This window comes from Artemia franciscana, chromosome 5 (genome assembly GCF_032884065.1).
Source record: "Artemia franciscana chromosome 5, ASM3288406v1, whole genome shotgun sequence".
Classification (NCBI taxonomy): domain Eukaryota; kingdom Metazoa; phylum Arthropoda; class Branchiopoda; order Anostraca; family Artemiidae; genus Artemia; species Artemia franciscana.
Window position 1 is genome coordinate 11,112,047 of NC_088867.1, and position 27,491 is coordinate 11,139,537.

General features: G+C 35.4%; 1 protein-coding gene across 1 annotated transcript in view; it reads right to left on the reverse strand.

The window, feature by feature from the left end:
• Positions 1-18,370: 18,370 nt before the first annotated feature.
• LOC136026975 (exocyst complex component 8-like) overlaps positions 18,371-27,491 on the reverse strand; it is a 73,607-nt gene continuing 64,486 nt past the window's right edge. Inside the window, exons 12-14 of the mRNA XM_065703846.1 lie at positions 25,912-26,105; positions 20,999-21,166; positions 18,371-18,499 (exon numbers count right to left, since the gene is read on the reverse strand). Coding sequence (XP_065559918.1) covers positions 21,002-21,166; positions 25,912-26,105 — 359 coding nt within the window. The 3' untranslated portion in view covers positions 18,371-18,499; positions 20,999-21,001. The remainder of the gene's footprint in view (positions 18,500-20,998; positions 21,167-25,911; positions 26,106-27,491) is intronic.

The following is a 27,491-nucleotide window of genomic DNA, read 5'->3' on the forward strand; positions in this document are numbered from 1 at the left end:
CACCTCACCTTGCTGCAGCGGGGAACGAACCCGGCTTCTCCGTATCGCCGAGCAGAGCATCAACCCACTGTGCTACAACAGTTAATTCAAGCTCGAGGTAACCGCAAATTTAAAAACCAAACCAAGAACATTCAAGTTGCAAACAATCATTATTTAAAGCAGATCCTAGAATGGAAACTGTGGATTCAATTAATCTTAGTGGTAAAAGTTCATTGCAAAGGCAAACTTATAGAAATTTTGAAAATTAGCATGAAGTATCTAGAAATATGAGTAAAATCGGAATGACAACTAAAATAATAGAAAAATAATAGCACTAATCACTTTATTGTATTTGTCTGGTATATCATACGAGGATAAGACCTTTGCTCAAGCTCTTCTATTAACAGAATCGAATGGTTGCTCATAATCTATAAAAGTTAAGACCAACAACTTAGGCACTTCTCAATTTTATCAACCTAGGAGTGAAAATTTGATCGACACATTTACTACCATTTGCTCTCTAACTTTGCTAAACTAAAATAATAGAAAAATCAATACCGAAAACATTATTGAGGAGAATCATTGTCCTCAGTCTTACTAAAAATTCCTTTTTCGCATGGGAACCATTGACGTGTCTCCTTTTTTCCTTCCTTTTTTCTTTAGCCCCCAATGAAGCACTGAAACATCATAAGGTTGTTTAAGGGCTCATTTGAAGGAGGATAGCTATATATAGTCTCTTTTCTAGCTCAGAATAGAAAATGGTAAAAATAAATCCAACTCTTGACAAAAGCAACATTTCTTTATGTAAAATAATATATAAATTACATGTGCAAGATAATATATAAAAATACATGTATGTGGAGCATGATGTCATATTTGAGCTACTCTTCTTGACTGGGCTTTATTTAAAATATAGAAAAAGACTGAGAAACCCCTGATTCTCAAGGGTTATGAGCACTGTTTAGATATTCTATAAGAAAGCGAGGGGGACACTTACTATCTAGATTTTGACTCTAATAGAGCTTTAAATTAATGTATTTCTTGTTTTTATGATCATAAAAATATTTCAAAAAATGTACAAAATTTAATAAATAGGGGTTCTCATCTAACAGCGTGAGTTATAGGCGAGTATGCATCCTCTGTACAAATCTTATTATATTACTGTCAAAGTTTAAAATGGGATTTTAAAAAAGGAATTTTAACAAGGAAAGACGACTGATTAAAATAATGGTGTTTTGATGACTCGATAGAAGTTTGGGGGCTACCTGTATAAAAGATGGGATAGTTGCCTTGTAAATCTGGGTAACCTTGGTACAAGCTCGTTTCCTGAACCTATTTTAACTACAATCTTGAGAGCTAAAGATCGTAAGATCATAAGAATCTAGAAGAGTTGAATCCTTGTTAAATTCTGTTTGCAATTATTGTTAAAGCTAGTCTTTTTGTATTTAACTAGGACTCCGTTGAAGATCCTATGAACAATTTTTGAATTCGGAAAAATATATTTAGAACTTAGTAATAATATTTAGGACGGCTGTAACTAAACGGACCACTTACTTGAAGTAAAAACAAAAATGTTATAAATCGTTGTAATGAGGTCTCTAAAGCAAAACTTCGCCATTTGACGTTACCTGGTAATATCTTAAAGTCGTCCAAAATTTGGCTTGTTTTTACTCTACTGCTAGTTCTAGTTAAGACTTTTCTGTTGTTGACCTCTCGTTAAACGTATTTGTTTATTCTTTGATAATACTTGTTAATGCTTTATTCTGACTGAGGCAAAATAGTAAACAAACTATAGGTGAATATTTCATGGTTCAATGTAGACCTACTCGACATAAGAAACTACTACTAGCACTGACCGTAGTGTTACCTAGCCGAAGTTTCTTCCTGTGGCCCTCTGTTATAGGATTTTCTTTCTTTCCCTATTCTCGATATATTGCTGAGGTGTCTTATTGGCGACAATAAACACAATCCCTTTCGATTTAGTTTAAAGCAACATTTAGTTTTAAAACATAATGGGCCAATTGTATAATTCTGGGGGTTGACATGCCCAATAACCCTAAAGATATAGTTGATAGACCCTTCTACTATGCTGTACAAAATGGCTACCTCAAAATTTTGACTAAATGCGTTTGGAAAATGAATGGACTTGAGAGAAGGGCTGCTTGCTATTTGATCTCTTTTTAATCTTGAGAAGTGCACCGGAACTTTAAATTTTGAATTGAATTAGCCCCATTAAAAGTTTCAAGTATCAAGTAAATTCAAGTATAATCATAGTGCCTTCGGCTAGTTAAAAATCCCCCACAACTTACCCTTAAAGGTATAACTTAATGATATATTTATTTATTTTACCAATAATTACAAAATAAACTAGTTGTACAAACAACTGAACGGGGAAGGCTGGAAAAACCTGATTAGGAAAGGCTGCAATCCTCTGATTCTCAACTAATAATAATTTTTTTTTTATAAAATACTAAAACAAAGGGACAAAAACACTCAACTAACAAATAATATAAAAAAGAACTAACCTCTTCAATAAATGTATCTTAAACTAAACTTTAAAGGACCCAATATGCTCAGCCTCAGCCAGCTGGGATATAATTCCAAATAGCTGGAGCTAAATACCTAGTTCCGAAGCTTGCACGTTTGGTGTCTTGGTACTCAACAACAAAATTATCCACCTCCCTAATCGCATACCTGTGGAGCGAACGATTTACATTAAAAAAAATCAGCAAAATCTGTAGGTCATAGATCATTCCAACGTCGATAAGCAAAAAGAGCTACTTGATTATCGCGAATCTGACCGATATTAAGAACTCAAAATCATGGTTGCAGAGGTAGCTGCAACCTAGTAAAAAGCTAGCCACAGCCCATAGCAACCAAAGTTAAAAAATGTGTTTTAAAAAAAAAGGTTAACTTGTTTAAAAAAAAAAACTGCCATCTGACACTGATTTAGGAATGGCAACTATTATTTCCGTTCGCCCTAAAAGTAAAAGTTTATTGTGAAAAGAAATTTGAGGTAATTCGAACCCTCAAAAATGGCGTCATATCAAAATGAAAAGTATACCATTGGAATCAGCATGGTTTAAAACATTGTAAAGGGAAACTACAGCAGCCAATATTTTTTGTTATTGTTCATGACCTGAAACCAGCAAAATGTGTATGTTCAAATTCGAAAAACAGAAAAAATCTGATGATGATTTCAGTTCGTACATCTTTATTTGAGAAAAAGGCTTGAACAAAGAAATTCAAAATCTAATTCTCTTCACTATGCTACAGTGGAAAGAATTTACTGAAAGACATATCAAGTGCTTTTAAGTATCAATAGAATATCTGAACAGAGAGTTAAAAAAAACATTAGCGACCAAGGTTTCTATGTGCAAAAATGTGTTTACACGTATTGAGTCAGATAAAACTCGGGAAGGTGGTTCAAACTGGACAAAGATCCTCCCTCCTACATTCAACATAGGCCCTAATTGATATAATTCTCTCTTGTTTTGCATCTGTTGATGCTAAGTGTTCTTTGTTAATAGATTGCTTGACCCTCAAACATTAGACCTAGTCAATACTTGATGGTAAAAAGGATTTCAGATCTGCTTCATTTAAACTAATAAACTATGAATGTGGTAAGCAATGAAAGTTATCTTGATAGTGTGATGAATAGATGCTGCGTATTGTAAAGAAAGAAGCGTAATGTTTATGGATTTATTATGTTTTTTTTTACAAAAGTATCCAAAGGCTACATACAGGAAGGAAGTGTATATGACAGTGAAACAATTGTTACATAGAAAAAGAGCATAAAAAAAGAGAATAACATAGAAAATAGAAAAATAGACAACATTCTATATAGAAATATAGAAAAATAGACAACAAGTAGAGTGATCAACTCATCTCATAACTGTAATCCTGTGTCTATATCAAGGAGTCAATATAAAGTTCAAATAGTTCCTTGTTAATTCCGATTCGTTTTCAAAAATTAGTCAATAGTTATAATTTTCTATAGAAATATTTCTAGCCACTTATTGTTCTCACTGAAAATACAGAAATTAATTAGTTTCTTAATTAATTTCTTATAAAATGACTAAACAGAATTATCGTTTGCATATTTTTTTGTAAATCAATTTGAAAACTGGCATGACGAATTCCAAAAGAAGGAACATCAGTATATCAAAAGAATAACTTGTATATTTTTAAAATGACTCCTAGATTACTTTATAGATCAAGGTCGAGGACGACAAAACATAGATCAACATCGAGATCAAGTTCCAGTTCTAGCTCCGGTTCATCGAGATCAAGTTCCAGTTCTAGCCTCGGTTCATCGAGGTCAGTATTAAGAGTAAGTACACAACAAAAAGATCGAAGTCCTCCTGACTATAATAAGGCAATTCTGTTAGCATTTATATGTTTTATGATTTTTTTGGTTACAAGAATCCTGTCATACTTTTTTTAAAGTCAATGATTCTGGAAAAAATTTATTTTTGCATTTTGACATTTTTGTGCCACTGGTTTTACTTGTCGTCGAAATTAGAGAATTTTTTTGCAGTGCAAGCACAAAGGTATATTTGGGTAAAAATGAAATGACGTGTTAAATAAGTTAAAAATTATGGTATCATATTGAAAGCCAAAAACCTGTCATCGAAAACTTTTGTTACCATGCTAAGATATTTAGTCTGGTATTCGCTGTTTAATGAGTTGAATACATAAGCCGTTTTGTACATATTTGGATATAAATAGAGATCCTGGCTCAATGCCGCGAGACCATGGATGGATCAGTGGAAAAAAAATTTGCCTGCCTTAAAATGTCGTAAGATGCTCTAATCGTGCCCCAAATAATTTTCTAATTACAATTTGATAAGAGAATCTGATCAGTTTTTCAGTGTTGGTAATGCTGTTTTTGGACAGAAACGAAGTGGTTTAACTGCATTTATTTGAGCTGGCCTAATTTAAGGATAGAAGTTGCGTCAACGTTTTGAAAGCTTGGAAGGTTTTTTTGTCTCTTACAAGAAGGAGTTTTTGACAGAAAAAAAATTAGCTTAAGGAAATAAATGGGGTTTTTCGTGGCTGCAGCGGTAGTTGGAACCTGCTAAAGGATGAACATAGCCCATAGTAACAAAAAAGCCCAAAACCCTTTAGAAATGGAGTCAGATTGAAACAAAACGGCACCACTGGAAATTCCTTTGCCAAAAACCTTCTACAGGAAACTTAAAGTCCCTTGGTCTCAACGACAAGGACAATCATTTTTTGCACGGGAAACACCGTTAATGGCCTCTTTATTTCTCTGAAGCTAGTGTGGCACTGAAACATGTTCAATGGCTAAGTTTGTAGAATACTGTTAGGTCAACGAGTTTTTTTAGTTGACAAAATGCAATATTTAAAACAAATAATTTTTGACAAAAAAGACTACATATTGGTATACTAAATGATCATTCAGTTTAAAGTGTGTCGTGTGTAACAGCGATGTAACAGTGAAAAAAAGAGGAAGAAATATTAGGTTAGAAGAAGAGAATTGTCACAATCTTCGATTCCAACTTTCTGTGGGACAAAAACTGTAAAAACCTACAAAGAAGCCGTAAAAGATTCTGTAAAAGAGAAAGAAGATGGGGGAATTGAATTCACCCCAGAATTCCTCAGTTAAACTGACACTGCAGATTTGCCACCCCATGACTTAAAATAAAGTAACAATAAAATAGTTATGCTTTTGCGTAACTTACATATTTCAGAAGATGTTTGTAATGGAACTCGCCCTATTTTTACTAAAATATGTAACAAGATAATTAAGGCGAATATAATTACTGGAGAAATATCAGGAAACGAAGCTTATATTTCTCGAGTAACACTCAACTCCGGTAATGGTCAACTTGGACGTACTGTTCAACGACATCAATTTCCAATTTGAATTGCATTTGTATTGAGAATACATAAACTGCAGGGCCAGACTTTTTAATATGTTGGCATCAACCTCCGTAGTGAAAGGAATCATTGACGACTGACAACAAAATATCTTGTTGTTAGAACCATATACCTTTTTTAAATTAAATAAACCAGTAATAACTCTGTTTATTGATTATTCCTCGAAATCAGTTACAGAGTTTTTTTTTCTTAAAACTCGCATATTGATATTTTTGGCCACAATACCCATCCAAATAGAAGACAACTTTGAGAAATAATTCTTATTCTTCCCAAGGTGGTTGTATCTTCTGGCGACTTCTAAACATCAAGAATCCCACATTGTCTGTGGTTAGAAGACAAGCAACAATGAGAATCAATATAAACAAGCCTACCACATAGCAGTGCCAGGGAACTACTTATGTCTTGTAGCTGCGTATCTCGTTGTGCTCTATTTTCAAACATAATTACCTCGACATTTTTCCATACCTTTACTTTAGCTATTCGAATTCATATACAATCATGAGTGATTTGTCATGAAGTCATAGATGGAAAAAAAATTCCAGCCTTCCACCAGTCTTTATATTTTTGCTTTAATCGTATTATTATATAATTCACTATTGACCAAAAACGTTCCAGTACGTATGCCCTCTGCAATGTCTAAATCACGCAATGGCACAAATACCGTTTATTGTCTTCTAACTACCGACAATATGAGCCTGAGCTTGGTGTTTTGATGCACCGTAGGTCCGATACAAACGCCCTGGGACAAACACAAATCATTCCTTAAAGTTGTGACCTATCAATTCCTGGCAATTGGAAACAGAAAGCTCCCAGTTGACTTAATTTCAGGACTTATACAACTACCTCCTGAATTCTGTAATTTAGTGACGTCAAAAAATCATTTGGTTGAAAAAGCATTTCCGAATATTCTAACCAATTATAAAAATCATAAATGGCTAAGTGAACGAGCGATTCTGGCATCCAAGAACAAAACCGTCCACGAAATCAACAATATTATCCTGGCCATGATTCGAGACCAGGCAGTTATTTACAAGTCTAATTTTGAAATTCCCTGGATCTCCCAGGGTTTCCACCACACGTGCTACAACTAAAAATAGGCGTACCAATAATACTGTTGTGAAATATTAACCCTCCAAGGCTTTGCAATGGCACGCGACTTGCCGTAAAAAAAACAACGGAGAACGTAATAGAGGCAACAATCTTGACAAGGCCTTCTGAGGGCGAGGCTGTTCTTATTCCTCGCATTCCTATGATTCCAACGGATCTGCCTTTTCAATTTAAAAGATTGCAATTCCCATTTCGATTAGCATTTTCAATCACCATCAACAAAGCTCAATGGCAATCACTAGAAAAATGCGGTATAGATCTTAATACGGATGATTTTTCCCATGGACAATTATATGTTGCATATTCTAGAGTCGATAAACCGGACAATCTATTTATATGCACAGACAATGGGACAGCAAAGAATGTTGTTTATCCACAAGTTTTACGTAGTTAAAAATTAGCACCTTGCATACGTGTTGCTTTAGGGGAGGGCGGGGTTAGGGTTGTGGCTCAGAGAGAAATTACCAAAAGAAAGCGTGTCGATGTATTACAAGAGCAACGCAAAACCTGGCGTGCGGCTGAAAGAGAAAGTAAAAAAGAATGTGTGTCGAGGAATTATCAAAGTATATCAGAAGAATGAGGGACCCAGCTAGCATTAAATAGATTCTTATTGTTGCTTGTCTTCTAACCGCCGACAATGTGAGCCTCTGCTTGATGTTATGACGTCACCGTAGGTTCGAGACAAACACCCTGGGGAAAACATCAAATTATTCCTTGAGGCTGTGACCAAGATACATGAGTTTTTGTGGCCAGATATCTCAATATGTCAGTTAGAAAAAAAAAAAAAACTATGAAACCGATTTCGAGGAAAAATCTATAAGCGCATATATACATAATTATTAATGTTTTAATAAATATAAAAATAGAGATAATTCTAATAGTAAGATGTTTTTTTTTGGCAGTTATCAGGGCTTCCTTCCACACAGTATTGCCTGTTCATCGTTCATTTTCAGCAGATAGCAGAACTTTTCAGCTAAGTTGTCTTTGAACACGAGAAAATACCACATAAAACATACCATGATCAAAAATAGAAGTACTGGGGTCAAAGCCAACAAATTCAAAAGTTTGGCCTTAAGACTTATGTATAGTCACAGCAAATGTTGGTCAAGTAACTGTTGGCATAGCTGTTTTTGTCTCAGAATATTTCTTCCAAGAGATTCATTGGATTACGAGAAATCTAACAAAGTTGCACAAGAAAAAATCGCGCGGAGTTGACGGCTTGTGTGCACTTCACCTTGTGAATGGTACTCGTCTTTCGTATGTAATGTTAAGATTATTGTACCAGATCATATTCTTAAGCGGTATTGTGCCCGATGTTTTCTGTAGATGAAAACTTACGTCCATGTTAGAAACTGCTGCCAAATGCCAAAGCACCAATTTGGCTTTATAGTAGGTCTTGGTTGCGCTGATACTCTGTTCACCCTTGCTGCTATTTTGTCTGATTCTGAGGCAATGGTTGACCCATTAATTATTGATTCTTTTAATGCAAGCCGGGCGTTTGACTCGTCGGTGCATTCGCAAATCCTTTTAGAAGCGTATAAACAAGGGCTAAATCTGTGTATTGTCAGATCTGTATATTATACGTACAATAGCCTTAGAGCGCAAATCAAAATACCCTCAAGTCCCGCTTAATCCGTTGTTGTACTGATTCGTAAAGGGATCAGGCAGCTCAGTTGTGTCTCTGAGTTTGCATAACAATAGCGTTCTGCCGGCACAAGCCCAGGTAGCTACGTCTTGCGTTTCAAAAGGGATCGACCTTTCGTTGATGACGTATGCTAACGACCTACTTAATTTGAACAGGTCGGTCGATCGACTATCGAAGAGTTTGATGTTTTGAGTAGGGAATATAATAAAGTAGGTTTATCATTTAATGTTTCTAAATCGGCCGTAGATATCAACTCTGCCAAAGATATCTTGCGTCGCTGTCATTGCCCTCCTACATGTACTGTATATTGCATCTTTTTAGAAATATTTGTCAGCCACCCAGTGTACAAAAGTACGAGTTCTGTTTTTTCGATTCGCGAAGTTCCTTCTGAGACATCCTCCAAGAACGAGGAACTAGTATATCATGCGCAATTACGGAGTGTCCGATCCAACAGTTTGCATTAACCAGGTCGTAAAGAATTTCCTGGGAAAGGCTAAGGGACGGACGAATCCGTGGCTATCTATCATGTGTCAGTAGTTTCGTTAGTGTACATAGTGTGTATATACTTATGGTTATGTTCGTAGTGTGATTGTCTTTTCTTTTCCCATTTGTAGTCCGATATAATTCCAGTGAATTTTCTGGTAATAAAAGATCTTACTTACTTACTTATAATTTAAAGGATGTGCGACACGTTCTGTAACAGCTTCATTGGGATCTAAAATGTACATTGGGCAATACGACGGTGGTTCAAAACTGCCTTCAGGTATTTGCAATGGATATGCCACTGCATATGCAACATTTGGCTTATATGTAACATTTACTTAGTTTACGGTATCTTTGTAAGTTTGCACTGGGTTTTGTGCCACACCGTGTTTGCTCCAAAGATTGTAAAGACGCTGTTCTTCTAACCTTATATTTCTTTCTTCCTCACTCTCATTTTTGAAACGCTGTGAGTCTCGCCGTCGCCGATTTTCTAGCCGCAAGTGTCTTTGTTCTTCACTTTTGTTCTTGACACGTTCTGATTCTCTCTTTCGCTTGTCTTGTAATTACAAGTTTCTTTGGTCTTCGCTTTCGTTTTAATTTGTTTTGATAATCGTTGCTACAAGTCTTCTAGTCGCATTTTTCTTTATTTGGATTTTATTACTTCAGACAATTTGCTCAAAACTTAAGGTGTTTCTTTTTAAGGTTTTTGCATTGCTGAAGCAAGCTATTGAAATGTGTGCAAATATTTTTAAAGTTTTAATTGTTTGCTCTAGAGGCCTTTTAAAAAATTGCAAACAGTTGAAACTTAATAAGTCTTTTCACTTCATTTTTGCCTTTATTTCTCCTTCACTTTAATTTTTCGCTCGTTCTCATTATCACTTTCGCTTGCATTTAAATAGCAAAAATACTTTGTTCTTCGCGGTAATTTTGAACATGCTCTATCTAACCAATTCTTCAGTTACGTTTTTGATTCTTTCCGAACCTCCTCGTTGCATGTCCTGTAACAGTAAACGTTCTATCTAACCACATAATTCATTGTTCGTTAATTTTGTTTTTGATTCGTTCTACATCCTGGTGTCGCATGTCTTATAACGGTACATTTCTTTGTTCTTCAATTTCACCACAGGCTTACAAAGATTTGATTGCATCATTACGCACTTGCATATTTTATGCTATGCTATCTTTCTTGTGTAATTTTGTACGCATCATAGACATTAAAACGATACAACTACTGCTAAGACAAATATGACATAGGGAACATGGTGTAGAACGGGGTAAGGGGTGGAACAGGGTAGGCAATTTTCAGATGACAAGGAAACAGGATGTGCCAAGCGGCAATAGCTACAACTGCTCCAGCCCGGTACAGCCGAAGTACAATGGTTTAGTTTCGAAGTGTTGGTTTAGTTACCTTTCGTTTGATGAGTGAACCTGTTGTTGTCTAGTTATTTGCTGTTGGATTCCAACTTTTTTGATTTTTTAATCAAAGTAAGGTCAACACACTTCTTTTTACTATAACTATAGTTAGTTATACATGCAGCACATTCAATGGGCTCTGTTTAAGTCACATTATTATTTCTTTACTTGAAGTTTTCGCTTGGCGATAGCCTCCAAATAATAGGGCGTGTTCCTGGGGCAGAATGGGGAAGTTCCCAATTCTGCCCCGCACTATTTTGATCTGACCAGGCGTTAGAATTAGGTTAGTAACTTTTCTTAATTTATTTTGTAATAGTTCGAGTTTATAAGAAAAAGACAAACAGATAATCCTGGTCTACTGAGGGTTGAACAATGCTGTTGATTTGGTTATTTCTGGTCGTTTTTGCTGCCTGAAGGCTTCTAATGAGTTTGATGTTTCCCAACCTTTCTTGAAAGATACTTTAAAAAAATGGAAACTTCTCAGTATTTGATTGATAAAGCTGCTGGAAAATTTCAAGTCGTGTTTACCCAAGAACAGGAACTTGAGCTTGTGACGTAGTTAAAAACTATGGAGGCGCGGTTATTTGGTCTGACGATGAAGGACTTACGTCCCTTAGCTTACCATTCAGCTCAAAGAAATGGCATAGCTCATAGATTTCAAAATGAAATAGCTGGGTCAGCAGATTTTTTAAGACAAATCTTACTCTGTCTATTCGTAAGCCCGAGTAAACATCTGGTGCAAGAGCTATGGGATTAAATAGAGTGGCTTTGGATAGTTTTTGTTTCGCTACTCACTCAGTTGGTAGATAAGCACAAACTTGCAGCATCGTAGATATTTCATTGCGATAAAACTGGCCTTTCAGTGAGCCCTAAGAACCATTCAAAAATCATTGCTTTTGAGGGTAAACGACAAGTTGGTGCAATAACTTCTATAGAAAGGGGAGAAATCGTAACTTGCCTTATTTGCATGTCTCCAAGTGGATCATACATGCCCCCGATGTCAGTTTTTCCGAGGAAGAAAATGGAGAGCTGGTTGAGCTGGGGCTACCTCCAGGGAGTTGGGCTGAGATTCACAGCACTGGATGGATGGCTGCTGAGCTGTTCTTACTATGAATTACAAAAAAATTGTAGCATTTTCTAAAGCATCAAAGGACTTTCCAGTTCTTCTCATATTAGACGGACATTCCACCCACACCAAGAATCTAGAGGTCAAAGACTACGCAAGAGATAATGGTGCTTCGTTGCCATATTTACCCCCACATTGTTCTCATAAGTTACAAGCGCTTGATGTGTCTTTCATGAAGCCTTCGAGCCCTCACTACGGTGACGAGCTTCGAAAATGGCTCCGTTGCAACCCAGGGAAAGTCGTAACGGTGTTTCAAATTTCAACACTCTTTGGATCAGCGTTTATCCAAAGCACCTCTACGAATACCGCAATTAACGGAATTAGAGAAACAGGAATTTCGCCAACTCCATATTCTCTGATTCAGATTTCCTACCCGCTGACACTACTGGCATGAAAAAAGCTGGACCTTCAACCCAAGAAGCGATTGAGAAACCTCCAATGACAGAGAAAGAAGAAGTGAGAAAATCTTCGTCTGGCTCATCTGTTGATAAAGAAAATCCCCACACTTGGAGTGATAGGGGTGAAAAAGTTACAGTTTCTAACCCTACCGTTGGTGATAATGGCACCCCAGCTACAAAGGTTCAATATAACATGGATGACAAAGCTACTCCTGGATCCTGTTGGATGACAACTGACATGAATGACTCGGCAACTGCATTTACTGTTTCACCTGAAAATTGGATTCCTATTCCAAAAGTCAGAGAAAGAGCAAAAAGGACAAATTGAAGGAGGAGGAAGGCTGCAGTCACAACTGACTCACAATCCAAAAAAGACTTAGAGGATGCTATAGAAGCAAAAAAAGAAGAGGAGATTGCCAAGACAGAAAAAGCACTGAAGATACTTTTTAGGAAAGAAAACAAAATGGAAACTCTAAAAACAAAGGGGAAGTACCTGAATAAGAGTAAAGAAGTGCCAAGAAAAAAAAAACAAGAAGATAAATAAACAACCTGAAACTTACGGCTTGAGTTGAGCTGCCGGCTTGAGCTTGATTGAATTGAGGGTTGAGTAGCCTGTTCCATATATAAAAAATGCGCCCACAATTCCTGTTCACTAATTGATAGCGAGGACGATGATGCTATCCTTGTATGTAAATTTTGTAATTCAGAATAAAATTGATTTGATGAAAAAATATGTTTCAACTAGTTTTGTTGCCTTAAGCAAAATGAATAAAAAGCCAAATTATAGTTTTACTTTTATTAATCAGATTAATTAATTAATGCAATCAGAATCAGATTATTTTGATGAAAGAATATGTTTTTTATATGACGTCATTATAAGATGACACTACAGACCGGGACACCGGGACACAATTGACGACCGGGACGCAGGGAATATAAACGACGACCGGGATACTCAAAGAGAAATTAAAGACCGGGACACCGGGACACAAATGACGACCGGGATACAGGGAATATAAATGACGACCAGGACACAGGGACACAACTACAACGGGGACGCCGGGGGTAGAGGGGGATAAATAAATGACGACGGGGACACAGGGAATGTTCGATTAGCAATCACCATCAACAAAGCTCAAGGGCAATCGTTAGAAAAAATGCGGTATAGATCTGAATACAAATGTTTTCCTATCCCATGGACAATTATTATATTGCATGTTCAAGAGTTGGTAAACCTGAAAATCTATTTATATGGACAGACAATGGGACAGCAAAGAATGTTGTATATTCGCAAGTTTTACGTAGTTAAATATATATATATATATATATATATATATATATATATATATATCTATATTCACAGGTGGGGCACAGGGACACAACTACAATGGCGCGTAAAGACTTACGCGCGCGGGGGGGCTTGGGGGGGGGGGCGAATCGCCCCCGCCAACTAGGTGTTGGGGTGGCGCGAAGCGCCACCCCAACAGCTAGTAAATAATAATTTTGTTCACTTTTCATAATATGAGTGTCAAGCATTGTTTGCAACGATACATTGTGTTTCAATGAAATTTTGTAGCCTTTTGTATTGACTCCTAATTAACAAAAATCATTTTAGACTTAGTATCCCGTTCCACCCCGTGTTCCCCTATGTATGCTTTTGAAATGTGTATGCTCTTTATCATCACTATTGATATGTTTTTCAATGCCCTAACTGCTTGGACTGGTCTTGTCACATTTGATGGTCTAGGCTGTTCATTTTCACTTGATCTTATATCATTCGATTGTCTCAGTTTATTCATTTTAAACAATAGATAATTTACATTTTTGTCCGCAGGGCATTACGAAAATGTGGAAAACGTTGTTGAAAAAACTTTGTATTTTATACTTAGCTATGCTTCTTGAGTAATTTTACATGCGCCATTGACAATAAAAACGATGCAACCTCTCCTGAGGCAAAAATAACATTTTACGCTCTTCAAATGTGTTCGCAAATATGACGTCTCTCATATGAATTTTTTTTCCAAAATTAAAACGCTTAACAAATTTTCTCAAACTCGTGACAGACCTAGATGTTTTTTTTCGGGCGAGAAAATCCTAGGATGCAGATTTTCCAAAAAAAAATACAGAGCCATTTATATTGAAAATATGTTCATACATAAAAACAAGAGCTAAGAGCTCATATGGCACTTGTGACGAGGCCAGAAGAGCCAAGAGCCAAGGGCTCATATGGTATGAGGTCTAACAAAATTCTAAGAATCAATAGATTGATTTAAAAGGAAAGCCAATGGCTTAATGCCGGTGGGGATTTAAAATAAGAGCTCTGAGTCACGATATCCTTCTCAATATCAAAATTCATTAAGATCCGATGACCCACTCGTAAGTTATAAACACCTCATTTTTTCTAATTTTTCTTCTCCCTTCAGTCCCCCCAGATGGTCGGATCAGGGAAAACGACTTTATCAAGTCAATTTTTTGCAACTCCCTGTCACGCCTACCGATTTTAATCGTCCTAGCACGTCTAGAAGCACCAAACTCGCCAAAGCACTGAACCCGACCCCTAACTCCCCCAAAGAGAGCAAATCCAGTACGGTTACGTCAATCACGTATTTAACGACATTTGCTTATTCTACTCACCGAGCTTCATCCCGATTCCTCCACTCTAAGCGTTTTCCAAAATTTCCAGTTTCCCTCTCCAACTACCCCCAATGTCAACAGATCTGGTCGGGATTTGAAATTAGAGCTCTGACACATGAGTTCCTTCTAAATATAAAATTTCACTAAGATCCGGTCACCTGTTCTTAAGTTATAAATACCTCGATTTTTCTAATTTTTCAAAATTAACACCCCCCCCCCCCAGCTCCTCCGAAGAGAACAGATTCGTTCCAATTATGTCAAACACGTATCTAGAGCTTGTGCTTATTCTTACCATCAAGTTTCATCCCGATCTCTCCACTCTAAGCGTTTTCCAAGATTTCTGTTCCCCCCCCCCAACACTCTATGTCCCCGGGTCCAATTCGAGTCAAAAATGGAGCATCTGAGACATAAGATCCTTCTATATGTCAAGTTTCATTAAGATCCGATCACCTATTTGTAAGATAAAGATACTCTCAATTTTCACGTATTCCGGGAATTGCGGTTCCCCCTCCAACTCCCCCTATGTCACAGGATCTGGTTGGAATTTAAAATAAGAGCTCTAAAGCACAAAATCCTTCTAAAAATCAAATTTCATTAAGATCTGATCACCCGTTAGTAAGTTACAAATACCTCACTTTTTCTAATTTTTTCGAATTATTCCCCCCCCCCAACTCCCCCAAGAGAGAGCCGATACGGTCCGGTTATGTCAGTCACGTATCTTGGACTTGTTTTTATTCTTCCCAACCAGTTTCACCCTGATCTCTCAGCTTTAAGTATTTTCTAAGATTTCAGCCCCCCCCCCCTCCCAACGACACTGGATCCGGTTGAGATTTAAAATAAGAGATCCGAGTTACGAGGTCCTTCTAGATATGAAGTTTCATGAATATCCGATCACTCCTTCGTAAGTTAAAAACACGTCGTTTTTTTTTGAATTTTTCAGAATTAACCCTTCCCCCCCCCCAACTCTCCCAAAAAGAGCGGATCCGTTCCAATTATGTCAATCACGTATCTAGGACTTCTGCTTATTTTTCCCACCAAGTTTCATCCCGATCCCTCCTCTCTAAGCGTTTTCCAAGATTTTAGGTCCCCCCCAAACTTCCCCCAATGTCACCAGGTCCTGTCGGGATTTAAAATAAGAGCTTTGAAACACGAGATCCTTCTAAATATCAAGTTTCATTGAGGTCCGATCGCCCGTTCGTAAGTTGAAAATACCTCATTTTTTTTTAATTTTTCATAATTAACCCCCCCCCCCTAACTACTCCAAAGAGAGTGGATCCGTTCCGGTTATGTCAATCACGTATCTAGGACTTGTGCTTATTTTTACCACCAAGTTTCATCCCAATCCCTCCACTCTAAGCGTTTTCCAAGATTTTAGGTTCTCCCCCCACCCAACTCCCCCCAATGTCACCAGACCCGGTCAGGATTTAAAATAAGAGCTCTGAGACACGATATCCTTCCAAAAATCAAATTTCATTAAGATCTGATCACCCGTTTGTAAGTTAAAAATACCTCATTTTTCCTAATTTTTCCGATTTAACCGTCCATGACACGCCAAATGTTCTCTAAAATTCTCTAGAATTTCAAGCTTTAAAAATTCTCTAAGGAGTTTTTCGGGCACTCAGAACTTGATCGCACAGTTTTCACAAGTATTAGACTCCTTTTGGAGGGCGTTTTAGCGTAGCTAGGTGGTAAGGGTGTACATTTGTTTCCAGGCAGAGGATCTATTAGAGCACCATTTAAGTAAATGTCATGAAATACAGTGCCACTTACATTGTTTAAAAGGGTTGGCATTTATGCCGGGCGCAGAAATTGAGGTCGATGAGGAAGGCTTTGAAAATAGAATATTATACAAACTACAGAGGGTATAATTGAAATCTACAAAAAAAAAGAAATGAGCTATATTTTAACATATTTTGCTTCAGTGTTTCATCCCGTTTTACGCAACTAAGTTTATGCTAATAACTGTTTATGGATACCCTTAATCTTAACAAATGTTACATATTTGGAATCAGAGTAGAATGAAAATCCTATTGATGTGTGTCTTGTTTTGAAATTTTCGATTGCTCTTTGCATACATTTCGTTTGCACGAGCTACATATCTTTAAGAATTACTTTTTAATCATAGTGTTTAGAGAATTAACATACTAAATTACTTACATGGGAAGTAACATATCAGATTTCAAATATACCATATATTAAACGATTTTATATTGGCTAAAATGCTTGAAAAGGTAATAGATGAATAAAAGATCAACTGACTGTATTTGCTGCATTCTAAAAGTGTTCAGGAAATTGGAAGTTAAGCAATAATGTAAGGCTATAACATGTCTCCTAATATTTATGGCAATTTCTGACTGTTTTGGGTTCTTACACCATTCTTTACTTCACTTGAAAAATTTGTTTTCAAAAATTAGTTTATTTTAAGGGTGATATAACATAATCCCTTTTAGTATGCACACAGGAAATAAAAAATACAGAATTCTGGTATACTGAGCTTCAAAATTGATTTCGAAACTTCATGATTTTGAATTGATTTTGGGTGTACCAAAGCAACGGTTATTTATGCTAAAAGTATTTGGATTGGATCTATTGAAGTATCTTTCCGTTCTCTTTTTGGAGCTTTTGGAGAGAAGGGTGGTATTGTTATATTTCCTAGACAATAACGCAAGCAAAGAATCAAGCATGAATATTGAATTGGTAGGCCAATTTAAAATAAAATATTTAAAAAGTTTATCTTCTGTCTGTTTATTTTTACGGTAAATCAATGAAGCGCAAAATTTATCTAGAAGTTAAGTTTATAAATTTATGCTTGAATTAATATTAATAAACGTAAAGGCCAAATTAAAATAAAATATTAAAAAAAGTTTTATCTATTTGTTTTCGTATTAAATTTATGTAGCAAAGGCACCTGGAAAGTACTGAAACCTTGCATCTAGTTCAAGAGGGAATATAAACCTTAAGATAATAACATTGAACCTTGCCACTGAACCTTGCACGGAAACCGCTGCAAGCTTCCAGAGTGAACATATACATTAAGGTAAAACCTTGAACGTTCCAGCTGAACCTTCCACGGTAACAGCTGCAAGGTTCAAGAGGAAACATAAACCTTAAGGTAATAGCCTTGAAATTTGCAGTTGAACTTTCCGCGGCAGCTACAAGGTTCCAGAGGGAACATAAACCGTAAGGTAATAGCCTTGAAATTTGCAGTTGAACTTTCCGCGACAGCTACAAGGTTCCAGAGGGAACATAAACCTTAAGGTAATAGCCTTGAAATTTGCAGTTGAACTTTCCGCGGCAGCTACAAGGTTCCAGAGGGAACATAAACCTTAAGGTAATAGCCTTGAAATTTGCAGTTGAACTTTCCGCGGCAGCTACAAGGTTCCAGAGGGAACATAAACCTTAAGGTAATAACCTTGAAATTTGCAGTTGAACTTTCCGCGGCAGCTACAAGGTTCCAGAGGGAACATAAACCTTAAGGTAATAACTTGAAATTTGCAGTTGAACTTTCCGCGGCAGCTACAAGGTTCCAGAGTGAACATAAACCTTAAGGTAATAACCTTGAACCTTCCAGCTGAGCCTTGCAAAGTTGTAACTGGAAGGTTCCAGACGGAAAATAAACCTTGAGATAATAAATCTATGGTCAAACCTTGCCAGTAACCTGCTACCTCGTATCAAAGATTATACAGCAAGAACAGCAAATTTATTGAACTCTGAGCAAAAGTAACTCAAGTATAAAAAACACAACAAACAAATATAAAAGAGTAGTATAAGGAACTGGAAGATCTAGAACACTTGTAAACATCAAACCTGAAAGAAGAAAATATTTAAAAGTAAAAATTACAATTTGCATTGGACAAGTTTATTGATGATTGTGCGAGAATTGAAGTTGATTCCCAATTTGCCGAAAATGATAAATAGCTATAGAAAGAAGAAGGCATATAGCAGAAGGATGTCAAGGCAGAATCGATACCGGCTGGTAACATTTGATAAATTAGGTAATAAGCTGGGGGACATAGTTATCGCGGGCAAAGCTCGACAGCTGACAAGCTATATGGAAGGTATGGATAACTCATCCAACAGCCATAAACCGCTAATTAGGTTCTTTGTGTTTTTATTGGGGTGGGGCTATCAGCCTTTGTGTCCTGAGCTATGATATAGTTTAGTGAGTCCGCCCATAATAATAGTATTTAATAGTAACAATGATACTAATAAGAGGATTTAGACTGATAGACTCAAACCTGTGCATACAGAAACCTAGTATTCCCTCTCTGCTTTTAGAGACATCCATATCCCTAATTTTAAAGACATCCATATCTTTTCTTTTAAAGACACCCGTATCTTTGATTTTAAAGATACCCATATCCCTGATTTAAATGACACTCATATCCCTGCTTTTAAGAAGCCCTATCCCTGGATTCCATTAGAGCCCTATCCCGTCATTCCGTGGCAGCCAGCAGGTACATGTTACGTCATAGGGAATGTTTTCTAAGAGATGCTGGTTCAAGTTATGTTATAAGGAATATTTTCTAAGAGATGTAGGAGTTAATTACTTAAAAAGCCTATGAGGGCCAGGACTTCTTTGCTTCGGAATTTCTTTGGGTGTTATATAATAATGATAATAATTTCCCATCAAAAGAAACAGATGGAATATAAGATAAAAAGCAAAAAACACACTACAGAAGAATAGACAAACACAACAAAAATAAAGAAAAAATGGATATCTAACTACAAAAATAATACAATTAAAGCAATACAACTAGTAATATAGATAAAGTAAGTCAATTATGTAATACAATAAAAGTAATACAATAAGTAATACAATAAGCAATACAATAATTCAAACTTAAAATTAATAATCATACCAAACATAAAAATAAAAGATACTACAGTAGAAGAGTGCATGAATTCCATAAAAAAAAAAAAAAATGAAATCAGCAATCAAATCAAACTTAGAACGAACAAAAGTTACAACAAAAAGGAGTAGGACTACCGTTCCTTAAACTTTCTAAGGGTCGGTGTTGCCTTGGACTTCAGTATGTTAGATTTCATGGGGAAAAAGTTTAATTATTTTCCTGTGTAACAACTTTGCTGAATTCAAATCAGTGGCATCGATAAAAAAAAAATTGATACCCTCCTCGAGATTTTGAAGAATACTCATTTTCAAAATTTTCATTGAAAACCGTAGTTTAAATGAAAAAATGGAATAAAATTACCTCCACCTCTTAAATTTAAATAATACATTGTTCCTCCTCTCACCATTGATCCAAATATGCAATCGGAATTCTGGAATCGGTTCCAGGCAAAAAAAAATATCAAATCGAAAATGTGGACTATGTTCGCTATATCGTCCATTACTGTTTAAAATTTATGTTACTTACTTTCGAGTGCCAACCCCATAATTCTATATTTTTCGTAGCGACAAATAAGGCCACCTTTTTAAAACCGTACCTATAGAATCAAAAGGTCTAATGGTCAGGCCTAGCACTACTTTAAGCCTGTAAAAGGAAGTAAGGCCAGGTTAGTTCTTTTGTGTGAGGCTTATAGTTTAACCTGATTTTTTAGTTATGTAAGCTATGATGTAAGCTATGTAAGCTATGAAGTTAAGGCCAGTAAAATAAAGGAGAAGTTTTGAATCACAATCTCTTTAAATATAGGTAAGCTACCTCTTCCTTTGCCATTAGTGTTTCAAATTCACAAAACATAGCAGGGTAGGGACAAGGTTTTTTTTTTTTTATTTTAAAGAAGATAAGAAACAGGGTGCTATTTGAAAATCTAGAGAGGGGAGCAGTATTTTTCTACTTGGAAAATTCGAAAAAAAAACTCAAAATCTAGGCAAGGGCACAAATCCCTCACGCACCCACCCATTCGGCACTCCTTTGTGATTAAACTGTTTTTGATTAAAGTGCTAAGTCCCTTTTGGATAATTTTTTTTTGAAAGACGGAAAAAAGAAAACTTTAAGAAACTAATAATAATAAAAAAAGATGAGATTGACTTATTTTCTAGGCTGAGGTCAGGGTCGTATATAGGATTTTTTTTTGGGGGGAATACATTTTTGTTACATTTTTACAAGTCGGAAAAACATTTCAGTGGGGGGTTCAAACTCCTTAAGCCCCCTCCTCCTGGATACGGCCTACGCTAAGGTAAATTGAGCCATTATTGACAGCTTTAAGCAATAAACGAAAAGAAAATGTCTAATCTAATTTGATTTTTCTTAAGTTATATAAATTCTTAGCTTCCCTTAAAACTCGGGGTAAAAATAAATCAGCAAATAAAAGAAAAACATCATGGCAAGATCCTAAGGATACCTTTCAAAGAAACCGATCTTTTCCATCCTCAAGGGTAAGGTGTGAAAATGTGTGAATTAATCGCTGTAAATTGGCAGCAGGACGAGACCAAAATGTGATACATTTATCTTCGACCACCGGGATCACCATTTCGAGTAAAAATGACGCGTTCATTCGTATGAAAAGCTCCTGTAATTAAATGATAATAAATTAGAGAAAAAAAAGAACTTTACAGAAATTTTGTATCGTAGAACTTTGCCGTCGCAAGTTATGAAGTTCTAAAAAAATTTATTTGGGTAAAGCCATATACAAATTTGTGCTATACATACTCACACTCAATATATATTCGTGCATACTTTTTTTTTAGCATTTTCCGAAATTAAATCATTCGGTATCTTAAGAGCCACCTTTTTCTTGGGGGAGGGGCATACCAAACATACATAAGTACGCGGCTCTGTTTTGGTTGCTATATTACTTAGAACTTGTAAATTCTTGTTTCTTTCCTTTCTATATTATTTCTTTCTATTCCATATTCTATAGTGTGTATCTTTTCTTTCTATTCTATATTATTTTGTTTCTAGTTCCTAAACATACGAAAACAAAATTAAATATTACTTAGTCAAGGGAAAATTTTCCCTAAGTCCATGTACATCATGTGTACAATCTTTCCTTCACAGTTGATCAAACAAAGGCATTTCGGTGTAGGTAGAGTTCTGAGTAATATTTGCTTGGAAAATATAATAATTCTCTCTCTTCATTTCATATTTCATTTCAGCAAAAGGAATTTGGCTCATGGAGCGGAATAAAGGGAACATTAATGACAGGAGTGCAACTAACAAAAAACAGGATATGTATATGGACTTTTTTATGGAGCGTTTTACAAGTTCGGTAGCGAGGGGCTTTGCACAATCATTAATGTGGTATTCCAGGTATTTTACTGGTATTTTTGCTTTGTTTATTGTTTTTTCTGTTAGTTAATTTTTTTTAAGTTGGTATATTTATAGTCTTTGTATGTTCTCATGGTTCTTGGGGGTCCTGGAGAAAGTTTTAATTTTTCCTCAACAGATGATGCAAAGGTCGGTTAAATAAGGTAATTACATTTCGGAAAGATTTAAGTTCTTAATCTAATTTAAAATAGTTAACACAATTTCACAGTTGTTCGTCTTGCGACGGTCCAAGAATTTCACCTCTAATGTCGCAGTACGAATACTCCCGTCTATCTCTGTTAACCATTACCTCAAGTCCAGACAACCAACATAGTAATAACTAGGCATAGTATATAGGAATATAAGAATTTATAGGAACAAACGTAACTCGTAGGAGAAACTAAGATTTTGTTCAGCATAGGTAGAGTTGTACAAAATATCTGTTGCAAAAATACAAAAGAATTTGAGCATGAGCTCCTTTTTAGTTTGTAACTTTATATTAAATCTGCCGCAAAATTAGATGTTTTAAATTCAAATTTAAATGCTCAAATTTAAAATTCAAAAGACTCTGGAAATAAAATCGAAATCTTTGAATTTGTCAAGTGAGAACGTACCTAACTATGTGTAGTGTTATTTTAACCAGTGTTATTTTTAGGAACTGCTCCCCATTCCTCCCATCTCCCTGCAAGTATGTATATTAATATCATATTCTATTTTAAGCTCGAAATAACACCCTTCTACACTGGTAAAAAAAAATTACCGGTGAAGGGGTGTTACGCTGCAGTTTTTGTATAAAATTTTGCGCATTATTATATGTTTGGTCTTCTATTAAGGAGTTCAAATGTCCACCCTCCCCAGTGGCAACTTTACTTGGAATAGAAGTTCACTATATCTAAGAATTTCGTTAAGTAGTGAATACATCTGCATGACGGATTGACGACAAGCAGTCAAACACAAATTTAGTTAATAAAGTTAAGATTTGAGAAAAACCTGCTTATGAAGGAAAAAGGTAAATAAAATTTAAAGCAAAAATAAGGGGAAATCTAAGTAATTACTTCAAAAATCTTGAATTCAACACCTAATCTTTTTAATAATTATAAACGGGCGTCATTTTAAAGCCTCTAACGGGAAGATATTCTATTTGCAATGTACAAAAAGGATAAGAATAGACTGTTTAGTAAGTTTAAAATTGAAATGGGGAGGGGGGGGGGGTGCGATTCCATAAACAACTGATATCTATATAATAATATAGATAATTATAATATATCCTATTATAATAAATAAATAAGATATATTCAATAAGATACACAAATTCAAAAATAAGACCAAAAAATGGAGACAACTAAAATGAAAACTAAAATAAAATAAGTAAACAACTAATGAACGAACATTAATGAATAACTAATAAGATGATTAGGCAGCTGTATTAATAAAACAGATAATTGGGCGTGTATTATTTTTGATCCAACTGTTTGTAGTAGCAAACTTTAGTACACAGTAGCTCGTGCTAACAGTAAACCAAGCTCTTAAAATGAAATCATGTATATTACATAAGAAGAAAAGAATTTTTTGACAATCCCAAATACGTGAAAGTCATCAACTTTAAAATTTATCTTCAAAGCTATGAGCCTAGAATTTTTCCGAGTTTTAAAAAAGAGGGGAAAATCCTGCAGACGGAGAGTGATCTTGAAGAAAATTACATGACCGAGCTGAGGATTACAGAAGACCTCAGCAGAGAGGTTTCAAGTCCCTATTTGCGAAATGTAATTTTTTTTTTTTTTTAAGGTCGGTCAAGGAAGCGTGTTTAATTGTTCACATATAAGTGAAATGGCACTTGGTTTGCAAAAAAAAAAGAAAAAAAGATTTCAGCAATAGTGTTTATTCAGACTGTTTTGATAGATCTTGCCCTACAGCAGGGGCTATTGTTGAAAGTTGCAGAAAGGTAAGACTCTTTGGGGCTTAAATTACGCAGATAATTTCAATGTTCTAGGTATTAACTTCAAAATACAGATGCAAAATCCACTTTTTCAATTGATAGATCTTTGACTACCTCCATTGTCTCAGTAGCTTAGCAGATACATATTTGAGACTGAGTTCAAGGATTTGATATATTTGAAAGTCTCGGAAATTATGTAGTGTTCATTGCTTCCACTATCCCCGAATTTAAGAACAGGATAGGGTAACCTCGAGATCGGGAGTCTCAACCATCTGAGCCAAAATTCATATTTGGTTTTATATCTTTGCTCCATTATTACACATAAATAAACGGAATCCCAAATCAGGATTTCCTTGCCGACACTGACAACTTTGAAACAATCACTTTTGAGGAAACTAAGGGAAATCTGAGAAAATCCCTGGATAATGGTAGCACTCATTGTCGATGTCATCAACAATTCATTAAATTAATTAAAATTTAATTAATTAATTTAATTAATTAATTTAATTAAATTAAATTAATTTATAATTTAATAAGTATAGTATATATAGTATACATTAATATAAATAAATAAATGATAATTCAAAACGAACAGAAATTACAATAAGTAGTCGAATCAAACTCAAAACAAGCAAAAATTAACATTGGTAGGGCTGATAACCATGGCCTTCTCACGACCAGAACATAATTTGCCCTTATCATTTCCTGAATTTTGCAAAGTTTAAACATGCATACACGCCTTTCTCAATAGCATATAGTGTGTGTAAACACTGAACGACTTGTCTAGCTTATAAGTCCTTGTCCTGAAGACTGTGGGGAGGTTGATATCCCAAAAGACATAATTACTGGACCTTTCAACAAGGCTGAACAAAATAAACCCCTAAGAATTTCGATCGGATATGTTTTGGGGAATGTAGGCTTGAGTCTGATTACCCCCTAATTATTTTTGACACTTAAAAAGGACACTAAAACTTCGGACTTCCAATCAAATAAGCTCCGTCTGATCCAAAGCTTATAGGACTACCCGTTCCATACAAACCTTATATGTCCCGGGCATAACTTACAACTCTTGCCCATGGGCTCTGGGGGATTGTGTCCACGCTAAAGACATTGTTATGTGATTTTTAGACTATTGGTAACAAAATGACTATCACATAGTTTCAATTGAATGCATTTCGGGAAAAGTAAGTGCCCCCGATCACTTTGATTCATAAAAACGGAACTAGAACAACTGATTTCCAATCCAATAAGCCCCCTCCGTAATTGATACGACCACCCTTTCCATAAAAAACCGTATATGCCCTTGGAGCACAACTTACAAACCTCGCGCTGAGGGATGTGGGGGGAGGGGGGCGATCGTCATCCTCAAAGATAAAATTTCCAGACCTTTCAACTACGCTGAACAAAATGGCTATCTCAAAATTTTGATTGGATGTTTTTGGGGAATTGGTGCGCGTGGGGGGGGGGCTAGTTGCCCTCTAACCACTGTCGAATATTAAAAGAGGCCCTACCCCTTCAATTTCCAATTGAATGAGCAGTTTTAGAAGTTTCTACAACAAGAAATGGCCGTCTCACAATTTCTATCAGATACATTTCGGGAAAATACGAAGTGTTGGGGAGGGGGGGATATCCGCCTTCCCATCACTTTGAATCTCGAAAAGGGTATTAGAAAATCTGATTACAAATCCAATGAGCCCCCTCGTAGTTTATACGACCACACTTTCTATAAAACCTTACATGCCCCCTGGGCATAACTTACAACCCTTGCGCTGAGGGCTGTGGGAAGGGTGTATTCCTCAAACCCATAATTCTCAGAGCTTTTAAAAACACTGTAAAATGGCTGTCTCAAAATTTTTACTGTCATTCACTCCAGAAACTTTTCGAAGTTTCTACGTCAGCTCCTTCGATGCAAAGTGCCCTGGTCTAAGACAACAACAACAACAAAAAATAATACATTGGGTCCACATCACTCTTTACCTATGCGCTGCCTATGATATAATTCCTAAGGTGAATTTTTCTTCGTCAACGAATTCTAAAATATTAAGAAATAGAATAATAAGAATAAACCTAACCTGTTTTTCATCTTTCTTTTTATTAAAACGGCTTTCAATATGCTTGAGATGAAAGTTGCCAGCTTCTACAAGGATATCTTCAACCAGTTTTTGCATATACTGGGTACGAGCCATTGATATGGACGCTTTAGCAAATGTCAAAAACCCTTTGGCAAATTGAAAAGTACTCTGAGTCAGCTGAAGTTGTATATCATCTTTAAGAAGAAATAAGTATGTATTATTTAATTTAAGAAGAAACTATTTTTAGTTTATCTTCATGTCTCCGTTTATAGTTCTATTGGTTACTTCCTAAGCTTAGCAGTTGGAATAAAAAAAAAAAAAAAAAATTTCAAATAAATTTTCAAGGATATGAGGAATTTTGATATATGTGATGGTGAATTATCAGGTGTGTCTGAGAGGTAGATTGTGAGGTTTTTTGAATGGATGAAACTTTTCTCTTTTTTTTCTTTTTTTTGGAAGGAAGAATTAGGACCATCGTTAAATATGGCAATGATTTAGATCACTCTTTATGTTCTATTGTTGGAATAAAATTCTATTGGTTACTTCCTAAGCTTAGCAGTTGGAATAAAAAAAAAAAAAAAATTCAAATAAATTTTCAAGGATATGAGGAATTTTGATGTATGTCATGGTGAATTATCAGGTGTGTCTGAGAGGTAGATTGTGGGGTTTTTTGAATGGATGAAACTTTTTTTTTTTTGAAGGAAGAATTAGGACTATCGTTAAATATGGTAATGATTTAGATTTAGTTATATAATGCGATCATGTGCAGGCTTTTGCTTAAGAAACGGTGTGACCAATTCCTTTTTTATCTTTTACACTCATTTTTGAATAGAAACTAATTATTAAAAAGTTGAATAAATACAAAGCATCTTTCAAAATAACAAATCTGATTAATAATAGCCTGCAAGAGTTTTGACTGATCGATAAGAACAAGCAAATACATTAACTGAAGAATTTAAAACAAGGTATGGAAAAAAAGAGAGAAAAGAGGTTAATGAATATAATACTAACAGAATAAACAAATTCAGCTGCGTTCTGACAGTGGATTATTTTTGCAAAAAACTTGACTACCTGTGCTTCGTAATTACTTTTATCTAATTTAAACTATAATTTGATAATTAAATCTTAATAAACCTACCTATTAAATAAAATTACTAATATTTTTGTTACTTTTTTCTCTTAGTTCTGTTTAGATATGAACTTTTGTTCTTTAACTTTTTCTTTTTTTACTATGTTTCGTATTTCTTAAAATATTATTGCTCTTTTTCATTAATTATGTATTACTTTCCAGCTAAGAACATTACCAGATATGATTGCGAAACATTCCAAATTTAGTTAGATTGTTTCACTGTCTTCATTAGAAACTTTACGGTTTTTTATCTCTATTTTTTTTCATTTCTTGTATGTAAAACGATGCATGGCTAATTCTAGTTAACTCTAAAACTTCTGTAAATCAGCTCCTCGAACAATTAAATTCTGCTTATTAAATCTTATAGACTACATCTCTACAATTTAACTCCTGATACAGCGAAAGACTGCGAAAGCTGGACATGGCAAACAGGATCAAATGTCTTAGCTAA